This window comes from Urocampus carinirostris, chromosome 3, assembly GCF_059441175.1.
Source record: "Urocampus carinirostris isolate Australia breed hairy pipefish chromosome 3, RoL_Ucar_1.0, whole genome shotgun sequence".
Lineage (NCBI taxonomy): Eukaryota > Metazoa > Chordata > Actinopteri > Syngnathiformes > Syngnathidae > Urocampus > Urocampus carinirostris.
The window spans coordinates 37,729,070-37,746,700 of record NC_142351.1 but is presented as its reverse complement, the minus strand read 5'-3'; the positions used below and the strand labels follow the sequence as shown (position 1 = coordinate 37,746,700).

The 17,631-nt window shown below is 37.0% G+C and overlaps 1 protein-coding gene across 1 annotated transcript in view; it reads left to right on the top strand.

Annotated features, from left to right (window-relative positions):
- Nucleotides 1-17,631, top strand: part of nphp4 (nephronophthisis 4) — a 216,020-nt gene that overhangs the window by 23,167 nt on the left and 175,222 nt on the right. Inside the window, exons 3-6 of the mRNA XM_088331685.1 lie at nt 4,123-4,283; nt 4,459-4,523; nt 11,471-11,620; nt 13,805-13,941. Of these exons, the coding sequence (XP_088187811.1) occupies nt 4,123-4,283; nt 4,459-4,523; nt 11,471-11,620; nt 13,805-13,941 (513 nt within the window). The remainder of the gene's footprint in view (nt 1-4,122; nt 4,284-4,458; nt 4,524-11,470; nt 11,621-13,804; nt 13,942-17,631) is intronic.

Here is a 17,631-nt window from a genome sequence, read left to right as displayed (position 1 = left end):
AATTTTATTTCCATACGTTTTCATTACAGTTTTAATCAAGTGTATATTCATATGGTTCTTTAATGTCCTTGGGACAACTCTCAATGGGATTTGAATTGTGACCTCTGCGTGTAGCCATTGTGCTCAGCCAACTTATAATAATAACAATATATTATTCCACTGGATGATATTATTTACAATAAAGTTGGTGGAAAGTTGGACCATCCCATTGAAAATGAATAGGACATGAGACTGAACCTTGTCTACAGTTGAAATATTGTCACTCTTTACAGTATTAAATTACCGTCTTTGAAACAGACATGAACCATACCACTAAATATCTAATCCTTAATGATCACTTGGTTAACCATTCACCTTTCAGAGACCCTGGTTCAATCCCCAGCTAAGCCAAATAAAACTCATACAGGTTTCTCACTATTACTAATTACATTTACTGTGCTTATAGATGGCACAACATTCATTTGGACAGGTAACTTAAAATTAGTTTTACCTGGTTATATCAGTATCAGAAATTATTTTCCCCCATTTTATTAACACTCCACTTATTGTAACATGAATATTTTGTTTGTTTGTTTGTTTGTACATGATTCAATTGTTTGTTTGTTTGTACATGATTCAAATTGAATCTTTTCTTCCGGCGCCGTCACGAATGGCAGCCACTCCAGCAGCTCCCGTGTTATTTTCGATTGTTCTCGATTGTTCTCAGCTCAGGGATGCTGCTGGAAATGTGAATTTCCCTTCGGGGATGAACAAAGTATCTATCTATCTATCTATCTATCTATTATTTTAATTATGACACTTTCGTTCACACAGTTTAGTGTAACTTTCTTTGCACTATTGATCTTATGTGAAATGATAAAGATGCACACAATGTTGTTACCTTATTTCTTTTAGCATAATTATCACTATTTTAACACAATTATGGGTAATTTTTGTTGTCTACAACTTTACCCTTTTACCAATCAGCGTAAATTCAGTGGCATACTGCAACTTTAGGCATTGCCACGAAAAAATCATCCCTTAGTGCTAGGTATTTTTTCTCCTTTTGGACAAATGAAACGGTTCACCACTAAAGCAGTTAATTTTTTTTCAATGTATTTTGTTTTAACATTTTGAGCCTAGAGGTTTTCATATATTGTGAGACACTTCAAATGGTTTCTCCTCTTACATACTACAGTACATATGCAAACGCAAATACAAATATACACTTCCGGACTGACTGTAGGGCATTTCAGACCAGCTAGATCCCAGGAGACCAAAACTTGGATGAAAAACAAAACCTATAAGTAAGGACTGCAGCCTGTGGTTGGCCAAGTCCTACATGTTTTATCATGGTAGGCTCTTTTTTTTTCATGGCATTATGTGCTGGAAGCTGTGTCTTTGATAACTACGTCAAAGATAGCACTGGTGCAAGGTAGCTGCAAGGAAATGTTTTAATCTCGATTGCTTTGCTTTTGCTTGTTTACTCCCCTGTGTTGTGATTTAACGTGTAGTGCTTGCCTGTCAGAAATTCAGTCAGTCAAAAGCTTATATTTGCTCTAAACCTTCAGTCAGTTTGCAGAATTTCATCATTTCTCCGGGCCAGTTTTAGAGCCATCATCCATCTTTGTTAGTGTCCTTGTCCATCTGAATTCTGCTTGCCTCTACATTTATTGTAAGCAAACACTCTGTTCATTTACTGATTAACAGGCTTTAATCATAATGAAAACCGACAGCAGCAACTGCTTTTATTTTTCAGCTTAACAAACCCAATTTTCAGTGGAGCTTGGTTAAAAGGGTTGGTTTTCTAGTAACCTAAGCTTTTGGGCCCTCTTTAACTGAAGAATAAACACGTCATAAAACAATAAAAAAAAAAAATGATGATTTTCAAAACACGTCTTGCCTCAATTGATTTTGAAATGTTCATATTTATTTCTTCTTTGTTCACACACGTTTTTAGTTAGTAGCCTATAGCCATAAACCCATACAAAATTTTATATTTTTTGGATGTATATTTTAGAATTTCCAGTGGCTTTGCAGTCATATTTTTTACTGCTTAATTCTACATTTCAAGATAAATTGGAGAGTAACACTATTATAAATTATTTTGGTTGCTGCTTAAATCCATTAGTTACCTGTAACATACAGGAGACCAAAAGCACATTTTACTTCATAATGAAAAATAATTTGGGCTTTTTACACAGTCACACATGTCAAAAACATTTTTTTAAGTAATGTCTTGTTTTTGTTTTCACTAGCTTGTCACTATTATTTTCTGTTTGAACATAAAGTGATTTTAGCCTTGCACACCAGTACTCAGAAGCATCAATTAAGTAAGGGGGTGAATTTTGCCAGGTATGCCCCTTACGAAGTGATGAAACGTTGACCCTCTGGAGGCCCCTGCTGGCTGTGGGCCCTAAGCAATTGGCTGATTTACCTACTGAGAAGCAACGCCTTAGGGAAGAATAATTTTTTCAAATAATGTATTTTTTTTTCTTTTTTTTCCCAAATCATCCCAATAAAGCCAAATTTATAGATCCTTGTGAAGTCAAACACACAATTACTGTATCTAAAAGGAAGATCCTGTAATTTCCCATTTCCTTTATCACCTCGCAAGCAACTCTTCTCTCCAATCTTACTGACAGCGGTGGAATTTCCCTCTCATGCAAGTAATATTCTCCTTAAATCCAGCGAGAGACAAATAATTTCCTTCTAAGAGAATGCTGATTTTGTGCCAATGGGATGGTTCTCTTTCACTGTTTATTGATAAACTTGCATTAACGCTCTAGGCCTTAGAATTCTCTCGAGTGAACTTCCTTGTATATTTCATACATCTTTTTGTATTTCAATAGCAAAATCTCAGGGCGATGTCACGTGAAAGTTACCAGTGAAATGGGAGTTTGCAAATACTTCTAATACGCTTACACAATGCATCACAGCGGAATTGTTTATTTTTTTATGTGGGCTACTTTCCTTTTTTTCCACCAGATGCTAAACTCAAGGCTTTGATAATAGCTATGTATCTACGGTTTTTGTGGTATTTCTATACAAACAAGTGAAGGGACCTATCAACGAGATTCACATCATTGTTCCGACTGCAGCCATTCTGTCCTTGAGCGGAAAATTGATCGTGTGAATGAGGCAACCGCGTGAAGCACTTTTAGGTGAAAGCTGCTTCTGGCTACTTTCACCTAAGGGGCAACTATCATCGGTCTAACACCTTGTTTGAGGGAGACTTTTGAAGTAAATGTTTTTGAGACTATTCTGCATTAGCGCAGGCTAGGCTTTTTACTTTAGATTTACTACTGTTATTGAGTTTTTCAGTTGGTCTTTTTGTCATATTTAAATCCAGCTGTTAGAACATGGTGCCCGATCATGCTATAAGTCTATACATAGATAAATACCTACAGATATATGCCGTTCAAATAAATCCACACATGAATATATCACGTAATCCCTAAATATAAGAAAAAAGTGCAATTTATTCATTTATTTATGCATTTTGTCATTTATTTATTTCACAATTTATTTTGTCGTGTATTTTGTTGTCTTAGCCACTCCAAAACCTTCATATTTGAGGGGATACAGGATCCAGGTGGACTCGTGTGTTTTGGATCATTTCCTGCTGCATGAACCAAGAGCGTTTGAATTTGATTGCATGAACTGATGGCCAGATGGTCTCCTTCAATACTATTCACCACACATATACAGTATATAATACCGATCAAGTCAGCAACCACCCGATTGATCTAGATTTCCAATCATGTCATTGGTTCGGACATCCCTAGTTTCTACTGGTAGCTGGATTTGATCCTGTGACCTCATAAATGTGCTGCGTAGGCGCAAACCTCTCATCCGCTGTGCGGCCACAACAACTTTAATAAATGTTCATTCCCCTTCCTTTTCATTTTCTCTTTTGAATACTAACTTAAGGGGATAATCCAAGGACCACAACAGGAACAATTGTTTTTTGCGTGGCTAAACTTTTTCTTTTCAAACAACACTTTTCCAGTGGGAAAATATTATAAAGAGAGCAAATAAAAATAACGGAATGATGCATTTGATATCTGGTAACTTCACAGGGAATGTTTACGGCTATATTTTTTGCTCATCCCATGTTAAGAACATTCTCCCCTCCTGCAGATCCTGTACTTCCATACTTCTCTCCGGTTGCCTAGCAACGTGTTGGTTTTAGAGCTTGTGGCACTGTCAACAAGGTCAGATGGTTCACAACAGGCTTTGGGACAAGGTTTCATGGTTTTGGATCTCTTTCCCAACAAGCCTGAGGCTAAAGGGGACAAAAGGTACAGTCTTTTTACCTAATTTATCTATCACAAATGTTCTTATCAACAAGTCATAAAAACGTATAAAAAACATGATTAAACAAGGTGGCTGCTTGATTTTATTTTTCCTTAAACGACTATTTTGTCAATTTTTGTGATATATATAACCTTATATAAATTTTGCTTTAACCTATAGAATGAATCTACTACATGGGTCACCAAGAATTCTTCTACACCCACTGCTGAAATATGTCGTTGACTGTAAGTATCAATTTTGCATTTTCTAATACATTCTTAAAATATGTTGAATATCAGGTTTTAAAAATAAGTCTCGTCGTCCATAATAGGCCCTAAATCTAAGTTTAAAGAATGGACACACGCGAGAATTTTAAGGTTTTATAATCTAGAAATCCAGGTTCAAAATCAATTTCTTGAATAGTTCATGTACAAAGTATACTCACTGTAAGATATATAAGTCACAATAGCACAATCACAAAAGGGCACATGCATATCATTATACGTGTAGTTTGGCTGTTCCTTAAGTGGGCGTTATTTCAACAGGAACCAAATAAGAGTATCAGTAATATTGATCTTGTACCCAGGTAACCTGAGTTAGCATGTGAAAACAGTTTAGTTTGGCGTTGCTAACAACAGCTCTGAGAATGTTTCTGAGTGGTCTGAACTGAATTTCGATAAACGTGTTTCCAGGGAAACTGAGAATTTTAATAGAACTAATCAAAATAGAATGTTATATTTTTGCCAATTTATGAGGAAAATATTATCTTTTCATTTTCTGTTATACAATCTGAACAGATTTTTTTGTTAGTGTTATCTTCAGCTATATGATTTTATCTGAAGGAATGCACAGACAATAGCTGTACAGACTCCCTTACTTACGAACATTCGAGTTACGAAAAACGGTAGATATTAAAATTTTTTTCGGGATGTCGAAAAATATCCGGACAGTGCTGCAAGTTAGATTTTGTATTGTGCACCTCTTTCTGAGTACAGGACAGTACTGTAGTGCTTCTTACCTCCGCTACTGGCGTGTGGCGCTGTCAGAGCTCACCCAGCATCCACCCCGAAGAAGAAATCCGGCTTTCTCTTCCTAGTTCATACTATACTGTATCTCCACTTTTACATTTTCATTTTTTAATATCTCGTGCGTCCATTTAATACGTTTAGTGTAAAGTGTAAGGAAGAGGCGAGCTGTTTCTTTTGAAATGGAAGTGGAATAAGAAAGCTTTATGCGTTTGAGAAAATGGTTGGATCGCTTTTTTCGGCCACTTTCTACCACAGAGGGGAAGGTCGCCTAATTCTTGAAGCTCATCTTCCAAAAGTAAGTTAAACTTAACTTTATTTATCTTTATTGAGCATATTATTTCGTAAATAGGGCAGAGTCTGTATTTTTACCTGCATGAGTGGAGAAAGGGTCAACAGTGCCTCTCCTGGTTGCAGCCAAAATTTGCAGTAATTCTGCAACAAATTCGTTTCATAGATTTTAATGTAAGAAAACAAAACAAAGATAAATGTTTCAACTACAGTAAGCTTTATAAAGGTAATTTCGTCATTGCATCCTAATGTAAATACAAATCCTTTTGTGGTTTCTTTCTTAATCTCGTAGTTGTTTAAGGGGAGTAGGTTAAGAGTTAAGACTATAAATTACAAATGGCTGTCGTGCTTTGTAGTATGAATAACAATGTGCTCAGTGAGAGCGCAGGGTTCCTGTCTTGGCTATCATGTCCCATGAATATTAGAAAGGCCTCTTTCAAACGGACTCTTACATGAGTTGAATTATTAAGCACACAACCCCTTGTTTAGTCAAACGTTGCTCTTCTATTGCAAGTGGTACGCTACTTGCTGCAACTCTTCGTGTTTCAGCCTCTATATGACCTAAGCCTTTTTCCCCCTCATTTTTATTTCCATCAGTGTGACAGTGTGACAAAGACTTGATGTGTAAGCTTTTGAAAGGGGAATTCAGTGAAGCGAGGCAAAAACTGTAAAAGAGTTTAAGTTTTGTTTCAGTGGTCATTGATGTTCTGCATTAAAGATTTATGATGAAAATAAACACCCTATCCTCCCCGTTGGTTTACGTTACCAAACATTACTAGGCTGTTGCAAACCGTTGACAAGTTTGCCAATTCCAGTAGTTGGTGATAATTTTCTCAGATTGTGCGCATGGCAATGTATAGTTACCTGCAATTAATTTCCTTCTAAATCCTCATTGGTACAGCAATGTGTAAAAAGTTGGACAAAAGCTTAGCCTGCTCAGTTATTATTCCTTTGTCTCTTAATGACTTTTTGTTCATAACACTGCCTATATTATTTTCACTGACATAACGCAAGCCAACAAACCTTGATCTTGCCAATTCTGCCACTCTTGCTCACATATATGTGAGTGTTTTGTCTTCAGAGACCATGGAAGCAGGCTGCAGGTGTACCTGTAGATAGAAGTTTAATTTAGACAAGGGACATGAAATGTATAACAAAGAGGTCTTGTTTTCATTTTCATGTGGGCTGAGGAGTACCAGCATATTCAATTGTATTTCTATGTTAGTCGGCTGATTTACCTAATGAGAAGCAACGCCTTCATCATAGAGGGAGACAGACAGACAGACAGACCTTTGCCTGCAATATATTGGATTTTTCAGACTATAAGGCATAAATAAAAACCCAAATTTGGCCAGAAATGTAAGAGTGTCCCTTTGAACTCATTGCGCCTTATATACTGCAGAATACAGTGGATAAAAACAGTATTGCATACAGTAATTTTAAGTTATGCGGTTTGGTTTACTACCGTATTCGTGCAATAACTGTGCAATGATTGATCGATCGATAAACTTCACTGACCAAACTTGCGTAACAATTTATGCTACCGGAATCAAAACCTGAAGTAGTGGAAAGACGGTTTAACATATCGGAATGCAATATGCAAATCAGTGTTTTGGCACCGTGAGTATAAATAGTGTGATAATGACAAAACCTCCAAATGTAATCTGTGCCACTTGGGGTCAAGTGGTTAAGATTCAGCGCTCCCACCGCCATTACTTAGATTTGGTTTCCTGTTGCATACAATGTTTTGTGATTTCGGTCAGTGACACTTATTGACTGATTTATCTTTGCATCGATATCCTTACACGGTTTTACACAAATGCACACAGTGGCTCTTTCTGTCTTCTCCATTACATGCGCCTTATAATCAGGTGCGCCATAGATTTTAAAAAAACGTATGACGAAAAACTATTTGGAGGGCTGCACCTTATAAATCGCTGCGCTTTATGGTGCAGAAAATACAGTAATTGCCTCCTTACGTCCTATTTGGCACATGCAATTGAAACTTTTGTTGTTCATGTCACTTTTTAGCACCCACCATATTCAATTACAAGCGAATCATGAAGATGATGCAACAAAAATTGAACAGCGAACTTCACAAGTTTAGACGGGGTTTCTAAAATTAGGTACAAGTTTAAGTAAAGGGAAATAACAATAAAGACACATATTTTATTAAAATCTACAAATTGTCATCAGATCCCGGCATTCTACCTGTAAATTAAGAACTCTGTCGTAAACTACCCGATATAATGACTGCTAACAATAATATTGATTCAGTCACCGAGTGATGGTATGTGAGCACCAACCCTGGTAACACATCGGCCTACAGTTCTAGATGTTTTTCACGCTTCAATCAATTATTTTATTGGTAAGCATCGCATTTCCTTTTTTTCCTTCTCAACCTATTTCTTAAGTCCAGCACTACTATATTTCCGATGCCAAGTCATTTTTATTTTTTTCATTCGTACCTAAGATCCTTTTCGTTTTCACATCTTGTGCCAAGCCGCTGCTCAGATGACTGATGCATCACGCACTGTTTACTGCAGCTGTAGAGTCTTTTTTGGGGTCTAGTTTTCTAATCTATGCACACAGCACCAGACAGGTACTCCAGGATGATGCATAATGGATAAAAATAAATAAATGATGAATAAGTTATTGGCAACTGGGCACCTCTGCCAAGAAAGTTCAGTCCGATACGTGCAGATTTCTATTTTGCTCTTCTTCAGCTACTTTTGCTTTTGATGTTAAGGGGTGTATTTCATTGGAAAGCGGATTTCACCACTCGATTGTTTGTCGAACTAAAATGAGTTAGTATAGCAACCTAACAGTTTTCTCTAAGCTCCTTTTCTCGTTTGGATTTAGAGATTTTTGTGCTGCAGGGGAGATTGGGGGAATAAAGGCATCAGAGAAGTTTTGTAAACCCCAAGGGTTTCATGAGTTAGTCTTGAAATGATGCTCAATTAAATAAACAAAACAAACAAAAAAATTCCATTGCATATGCAAAACACAATTATCGTGGATTGGTTGGGAGGCATATCCAATTATTTATATGAATGTGAAAATTGAAAAGTGAAATAATAATATGGATGAAAATGCGGTCACATCTTGCACCCTAAAAATCTCATAATGTTCCTTACTTTCTCTTAAAATCCAGTAAATTGTTTTTCATGCAAACTTATTTTAATCATCCCACCATGCTTTGCAATTATAAACCTTCTCCCCCATTATATATCATACAATTATTTTCTCTTTCTGAAAAGACAGTACTTGATGAAAAATGACATACATGGCCTAGCGAAAGAACTTTTTTGTCAAACTGCCACAATTTAAGCTTTAAACTTAAAGCTAAAAAACTGAAAACCTTTTATAAGAACAATCGTGAAGTGAAACAAAAGTATTCCAACATTTTAAATTATATTTATCGTGATAAAACTAAAAAGTAGGTGTTGCAAAAATATTGGCCTCCTGTTCTCTCAGCTCAGCATACTGAAATGAGCAGCATGCCATAGCTGTTCACTTCAACTGCCGTAAATGTAAATGTAAATGGTCTGCATTTATAAAGCGCTTTTCAAGTCGATGAAGACCTCCTAAAGGGCTTTACAATGTGCTTCACACTTTTCCCTTTTACACACTAACTAACCGATAGCAGCTTCAGCAATGCAGGGCAACTACCTGCTATCAGGGGCATTAGGGATTCAGTGTCTTGCCCAAGAACACTTCGACATATAACATGGAGTAGCCGGGAATTGACCTGCGACCATTTGGTCCCAAGACGAGCGCTTTTCCTCCTGAGCTAATGCCGCCCTAAAAACATCAAAAAGGTCTGTTTTGGACGTATCTTATCTCATCTAATCTCATTAGCTGCACCGCTTATCTTCAGTCGGGTCGCAGGGGTGCTGGAGCCCATCCCAGCAATCATCGGACACCCTGAACTGGTTGCCAGCCAATCGCAGGGCACACAGGGACAGACAACTCGCTCGCGCATTCACTCCTAGGGACAATTTTGGACGGGCCAATCCACCTGAAATGCATGTCTTTGGAATGTGGGAGTAAACCGGAATGCCCGGAGGAAACCCACGCAAGCACGCGGAGAACATACAAACTCCGCACAGGAAGTCCGGTAGCTGGATTTGAACCCACACAGGAGGTTCCCAAGACCTTAGAACTATGCCGCACACACGCTAACCACTGCTCTGCCGTGCTGCCCGTTTTGGACGTGTGTCATACTAATTTAACAATATGCGCCATTGTTAAGTCTTGTCTGGTGACGTCTCAGCTGTAGAGGATATACGCCAAATCGTTCAATTTTGAGAACATATTTCCTGAGGCCCCCGCGCGTGGAATATTTTCAAACATATCTGCAAAACTCTGGGGAGGAACACTACGCATTCTGTCCCTAATTGAAAAAAAGAATCAATCTTTTATAATCCCTTTAAATATTCTTTTAAACTTTTAAACAATGGGCGTTGCCATATTCTTGTCATTTTTTTACCTCCGGAACCTCAGACAATCTTCACTAACGGATACCAACACATTCTACTATCATTTAGTGCATTTGACCTCCCAGCTGTTTTATGAATGTATACATTTTATGGCGACGTACTGTGCGGTAAGCCATTGCATACTCATGTGTAGATTATTAATAACTCCTAAATGCAACTTTACAACACATTAAATCATAATTAAACTATATACAGTACTGCACTGACTATATAAATCACTCCATCCATCCTTCTGTTTGTCTCTGTCTTCCCTTCCCTCTCCCTCTAACGCCCTCTCCCCTCACCTCCGTTATATATTGCAATTGTAAAAGGCGTGACATATCTATTGACTTACAACAACTGGGTATAAAGCTACAGCATGTTGATAGTCAAGAAAGTTCTGATGATGGAGCAATTAAGCACATGATGTTTCTGTTTTGGGTTCAATGTCTCTGTCTATATGAGAAATGCAATGCAAATGCAAATGTGTGTAACCTTGTCATAGTGAAGCATTGTGAGGAAGTCAGAGCTTGAAGGAAGTCACCAAACCATCATTTGCTCACCTTACTGACGTTTGATGTTGTGAAGCACATGTGGCTGGATGACCTGCTTGAAAGATGACAACATCAAGCTCATTGCTCACACCACAGGCCTGCGTATGCCACAGATGCTCTTCTTGAGAAGCATATTTTCTCATTTGTATGCTGTCATTTCCGTAAAGACCTGGAAAATGATACTTCCCGTATCAAGGAATAAATAGTGTGGCCAGGTTGCTGACAGCCAAATGGAAAGTTGACAAATGGAAGCGTGTGTATGTCTGGTGTCATGTTGTAATACTCCATGACATAACCTCATAGTTGGATAGTTCTTTTTTGGAAGAATACAGGATGATTTTTTTTTTGTGAAATATAATATTTAGTACAGCAATTGGCCTGTAATGAAGATCTAATTTTAACCTATTCCATTTCGGTTGGATTGTATATTTTAAATTTTCTTTGTTATTGTTAAAAATTTAGTAAACATTGTTTACAACAAATTAGATGAGGCACTCTGGGATAACAATACAATAAAAGAGTTAAGAAATAATATTAGGATAGATTGGCAATATTTCCAAAGTAGTAATTGTAGAGTGGCATAAGTTGTTAGTGCATCAGAAAATAGTGCCATGAAAATAGTGAAATGAAATTTAAAAAGAAGAAGAAAACACATCATTAAATAACAATTGGCCAAAAATAAGAGGCTTTGTCTCATTATTAATAGAAAAGTCGTCAAAACTGCCAGAATTGTTTTTGCAATGTACTGGTGTAAATTAGTATTCATGGTAGCGATTTTCTAGTTTTAATCACTGATTATAAATATACTAAAAAAGGTGCATCATATTTATTGTTTTGGCAGACAGTATCCACCTGAAAGTTATTCACGAAGCACATTTTGAATGTGTGCTGAGAGGACACTCTGCATTGGCTCCCATGATGCACCTCCTTCCAGAGAATGTCCTCGTGTCAAGCAATGAGAACATCCCTGGGCTTGCGGCTTCTCCAACAGGTAAAATAGCTTTCTCTTTTGTGATCAATGATCACTTTTATGTGTAGGTCATTCCATTATCCATACGATTTGATGCTGCCCATCCTGTTCCGATCCTTGATGGGAAAAATACCTTGGAATTGTTTCTATTTTTGTGCCCATTTTAGGACATTACTAGAGACAGACAATAATTAATAGTCACATTTGCACCATCTCTAATTAGGATTTTAACTTATTCTGGTACATGCGTCTGGTAAATATGATGTAGCTAAAATCATTTTTGTCTTTGAAATACATGGATACTAAAGTAAAAATAAAGAAAGAAAGCAGCCGCAATGTATTGCTTACCTATTTACTTTTTACATTTTTTTTAGCTTTGTTTTTCATTATGGCTACTGTGGTGTCCCAGTCATCACTAAACTATAGCGACACCGTCAAACTTGGAGAGGAACTGCAGTACATTTGCATTACTGAGCAGATGCGCAGATTTGGCATGAGTGGTGGTGACTTTCTTCTTTGCAGGGGGGCATGCAGAAAATAAGCACTGCTTTAGAGGAACTAGCTTGGAATGTTTTTATTTTATTTATTTTAAGGAAATACTAAGCTGTTTCAATTTGAATGTATGATGCAATCACAAAATTAGAGTCTCAGAAATTAAGTTATAAAACAATCTTTCGGAGAAGTGTTGTGGGCATTTTTTTCTCTTTTTTCCCCTAAGAGCTCAGTGTTTCTGAGCCAGAATAATTTCTTGCTATTTGCCATTCCGACGTATTTCTGACTCTGAGCAGATTCAAGTAGTCCGGAAACCAGAAGAGGGGTAAGACTGGTGTAGCAGTGTTATACTTCATTGCAATCAACTCAACTTTTTGAATAAGGCACAAAAACACACTAAAAAAGGCACAAGTGGTGGGTCTGGTTGAAGTCTTAGCCTGGGTATTCAGTCCACGTTCCTTCAGCAAAAGCCAGGTTTCACAGAGGTCAATCTTCAAAAACTAAAAGAAAAATGAACAGAGAAAGAGTGTTAACCACAGACACTGGCATCTAGCATCTAAATATTCGTGCGGGGCATTAGACTCCCGAATTATGGTATTGGAAATGTATTTTCCATGGGAAATTGAAGAGTCCGAAGTGCTCAGGAAGTGAATTACTCCCAGGGAATGCAATAAAGCGTGAGTACAGAGCTTCCATTATTGGGAGCTTGTGGGAGGTGTGGTAGCCGTCTCGTCCCAGTCATGTTCTGGCTCTGTGAGCAAGGCACACCTAAACTACCTTCTAAGAACTCACTGGCTTGATATTCATTCCCCTTTCAAAACACTGCACTCTCGACAACAGCTGCAATGAAATACTCTGAATCACTTGATCTGCTGTGTCTTAAAAGTGAGATCATATTTTGTGTTTCACACAAATAACCTCATCTGGTGAAATGGTGATTTTTTTTTTCTGCAAATTTGGTTTATACCTCAATTAACATTAATGGCGGGCCACATATGATTCATTTTATGACAGAGGCTGCAAGCCAGTAAAAAATTGATCACGGGCCCTAACTGGCCCCCGGGTTGGACTTGTGATATGGCTGTCCTACAGACATCATTTTATAACAAAACTATTTTTCCCATCCCCATATTTTTCAATTTGTAAATATTTTTAGAAAAGTGCCTCGGAGTTGTTAGACGGTGCTAAAGAGCTCCTAAGTCGCAGGTTGCCGATTCCCGCCTTATACAAACAACTTCTTGATTTCTTTGTTAGGTTTACACTGTGAACTAGATTTTATTCTAAGCCTTTTTACAAGGCTGACATGGTCCAGCAAGTGTTTCCTTGAGCAAACATTAAATAAATAATGGTGGTTTTCTAAATAACATCACTGACATAAAACACTCTGTCACGACTGTAACCTAGAATATTTTTTACTCCCTACTATCATTCCCTGGTTTAGGACTGCACAAATTAACTTGTGCCATGGTATCACTTACTCTTACTGGAATAAATATGACGCACTTTACATAGAAAATTTTCCTTACATGTAACTTTGTGTTAATTTCACAACATTGTTTTTGCAGCAACCATGCAACATAGTTGAGTTTGAGTTCAGTAAAAATAGGGAAAATGCCGGAAGCCAAGCTGTAATGCTCTCCCAAGCAAAGAAGGAATTCCCAGAGACGCAAATGACATAAATATACTTTGATGCTGAGTTTTTGCTGTCAACAGGGGATGCACTTTTGAAACCTCTGTTGCTCAAGATGCTGCCCTTTACCCTGAGCAGATTGACAATCTGCCTCCAGCCATCCCTCGAGGCCTTCGAGAGTCAGCTGCTACAACTCATCAATGCAGACTGCCAGAACACGGTAAAGCCTTTCTGCTATGACATGCTTGGCCTTCATCGCCTTTCACATCTCACATTGGTGATAACGGCAACAAATCAGCTATTAAGTTAGAGTTTTATTTTAATATCATTTTATTACATTGCTTTTGTGCCTAGAAAGGTAGGATATGCATTCATGACGTTTGGTAACAATAAAATTCATATTTAAGTTACAAAATACCTAAACGAGCTGCGTGGAATTTGAAACTTTGTTATTCTCTGCCACTGTCTCCTTGCTTGAAGTCATGATGGAAGCCTCAGTCAGTATGTGCATTTCTTTGACGAGCTGGAATAAACTCTTCTTTTTTTCATCTTTTTGAGAGTTTGGGTTGGCGTTGGGCCTTTTCTTAGTTTCACCATTTTCATCCTACAAATTTAATTTAAGAAAATAAAAACCAACTCGTTCGTAGGTCGGGCAGCATCTACATTCATTACAATTAACTGAACTGAAAGTAATTTCCCATTTAAACAGTCAAAAATGCCTTATGGGAATTTAACTCATTCATTTCCAGAGGTTTTTCCAAATAGGAAGTACGGTGCCAATGGTTGACATATTGACCCAATTTTGAAGGCCTACAGAAATTTTAGTCGGGACAGGGGCCTTTTTCAAAATGAGAGCCACTTTTTGTGACTGGTAAGCTATTTTTAGAACAGCTGTCCTCAGGGGGAACCCTGGTGCCTGCAGTTACTGTGTTGAAGACCCCTGGCACAGGACTTATAAAAAGAAAGCTTAAACCCTCATCTTTCATTAAAACATTTTTTCTAGCTTTACGATGTTTAGTAAAGAGCTGAACATTGCTAAGTTTCCTGAAAATCCTCATTTCCAAGGGAAACTTCTGAGAAAAACAGTTTTCTGCGAAAGAATGCAAGGGGGACTTTGTTTGCAAAATAACATTTTATTGCAAGTGGACTAAACTTATGCGTTAAATTTGCTCGAACTTTTTAGCGCCCGATGTTTCCAGTGACGCAACCACAAGATTTCAGTAACTTGTAGTCCACTCACACATTTCCAATTGCTGGCTAGAGGAAGCAAAGCAACACAAGGAAGTGGGGGCTCCCCGATGTGTGGTCAAAGATCTGATCAAAGCCATCTAGTAGTGATTTATCATACTAAAATCAGTCACAGAGACTCGATACTTGCTTATTCAGATTCAGATTCAGATATACTTTATTGTCATTCTTGTACACATGTATACATAACGAAATGTTGATACATCTGACCCGCACAGTTTCCTTGAATGTACTGATATAAATATGTAGTATTGAGTTGGAGTATTCAAATACTAAATGATATACTCAATAATTATAGCTATGAGTACTATACAGTAATGCAAAGAGTGCAAGAGGAGCAGCTGAACAGATGTGCAAAATGGGCAGTCAGGTAAACAAGTCACTATACATTAACAATAACAATGGAGTACGGTAATGCAGAGGAGAAAAGATGTGCAAAGGAGTATCAGCAGCACCAAAGCCTTAAAATTGTTTCTTTTTTAAATAAAACAAAAAAAAAAGTTTTTACATTTTTGGCACTCAAGGACGATGCCTCTGAAAGAGTATCATTATGGCATTTTCAAACTGGCTAAACATTAAATCGTTAGTTTTACAGCATTTTTTAATGAATTGTTATGTTTGTGGAATTTTGTCATGTCATAATTATTTATATAGCCTGCAATAAAAAAAATACATTTACTTTTTGTTTCAAAGACATTTTGATTTTTAGGATTTTGTCATAACTTTACCAACAAATAGATATTTTTTAAACATTTCTTTATATCAGGAAGTCTTATTTTTCTTTCATTACCCATAGTGTTTTTTTATTCCATTGACTTAAATCAGGAGTGTCCAAACAGCGCCAATAGTGGCCTACTGACCATTTTTCAGCACATTTTCCCCTTATAGATGCATTTTATGGTGTTACCATGCAAATTACCCTCACACTGTTATGAAAATGTTGAATCAAATTACGTTTTTTTTAATTGCAAAACTTGCTTTAAAAACGCTATCATAGTTTTCTTTTTACAAGAAAATAACAAAAGAAACCGATTAAGTTGTGCTTTCTAAATTTATGCATAAAATAAAAAGTGGCTCAAGTAGTCCTCAACTTTTCTGTATGTGGGACTTGGCTAAAAAAAAGTTATTCATGTGTGTCAACCTTAGCCAATTGCCCCGCTTATTAAGGATTGCAATACCCCCATATTAAGCGAGAATAAACCTTACAAACACAATGTAGCACCTATTTACTCACTGCAAAACAGACTATTTAGAATGCAACAATATTAGCAATCTATGATGCGGTTGTCGTCTGCTACCAGTGTTTCAGACGATCCGGATTATTATTTTTTTCTTCCCCCATACACAAATTTTATACCACATACACAATTTCAAATGATCAAAAAATGTAGAAAGTACAAGAAAAACGTATACGTTTCCAGTTATAGTTATTCTTGTAAATGAAATATATGCATTTGAAGTGTTTAACTGTGGTTACGTGATCCTGGTCCACAAAGTGTTTACACTGATGGCGTTTAATGTCTTCGAGGCACATTTGTCAAATTGAAGATAAGCATGATAGACATGACACACCTACAATAATTATCTATGCCATTTTGGTGTTTGTCTTTATATCTGTTAATATGTATTCAATCTACAAACACAATCCTTTTTTATACAGCTGCCACTGCACTTTACCTTCCAATGAAATGTGACTTGCTTTAATGTATCTCCCCCTTCTTAAGGTCCATAGAAACCAGATACTTAATCATATTTGACATGTGCAAAAGTGGCTTTTCTACTCTTGTACGACTGCAGAGTTGGGTATACATACTAATGCAGGTGTGTTAAAAGATGCGGCCTGCGGGCCCAATCAGGCCGGCTAAAGGATTACATTTCGGCCTGCGAGATAATGCTGAAAAAGAAGCATATGAGGAAAAAAATGGGCTGCACCTTTAAAAATGTTTTGTAGAATTTAAAGATTTTTTTCCTTTTGAATATTAGTCATTTATCAGGGACCACTATTAAAGACTTTTGAACAGTTCAGTTAAATTGTATTTTCTTTACTGTCATTGATAACAACATATCAACCTTGTTTAAAATGAAACTAGATGTGGCCTTCCAGGATTAACATGTAATGAACTACTTCAAAGAGCAAGATAAGATAAAAAATATTTTTTCCATCAATGGATCTGTCTTTATCTTATTTATAAGGTAGTACTGGCCTTGTGCATTAGAACGAGTGCAATGGAAAGTAGTGCAAATACATTAGCAGCAACATGTTTCCAAATCCAAATTTTGAATGCTCATGTTCAATACGTAAGCAAAACATATATTTTTTTCACGCTTTTGAATTGTCCTTCTTGTCATTCGAGACACTGAATCCCTAATGCCCCCAATAAGCAGGTAGGCGCCTTGCATGGCTGCATGGCCGCTATTGGTGTGTGAGTGTGTGTGTGAATGGGTAAGTGTGAAGCACATTGTAAGGCGCTTTGGGAGGTCTTCATTGACTTAAAAAGAGCTAAATAAATGCAGAGCATTTACCATTTTACCATTGATATCAACATTGTGAAACATTATATGCCTCAAGATTAACCATGTCACTCAAGGGTAAATATGTAATAGAGAGATTCAAGAGAAACAATGGTCACCAAAACAAACACGACAGATCGTAACTTTAGCG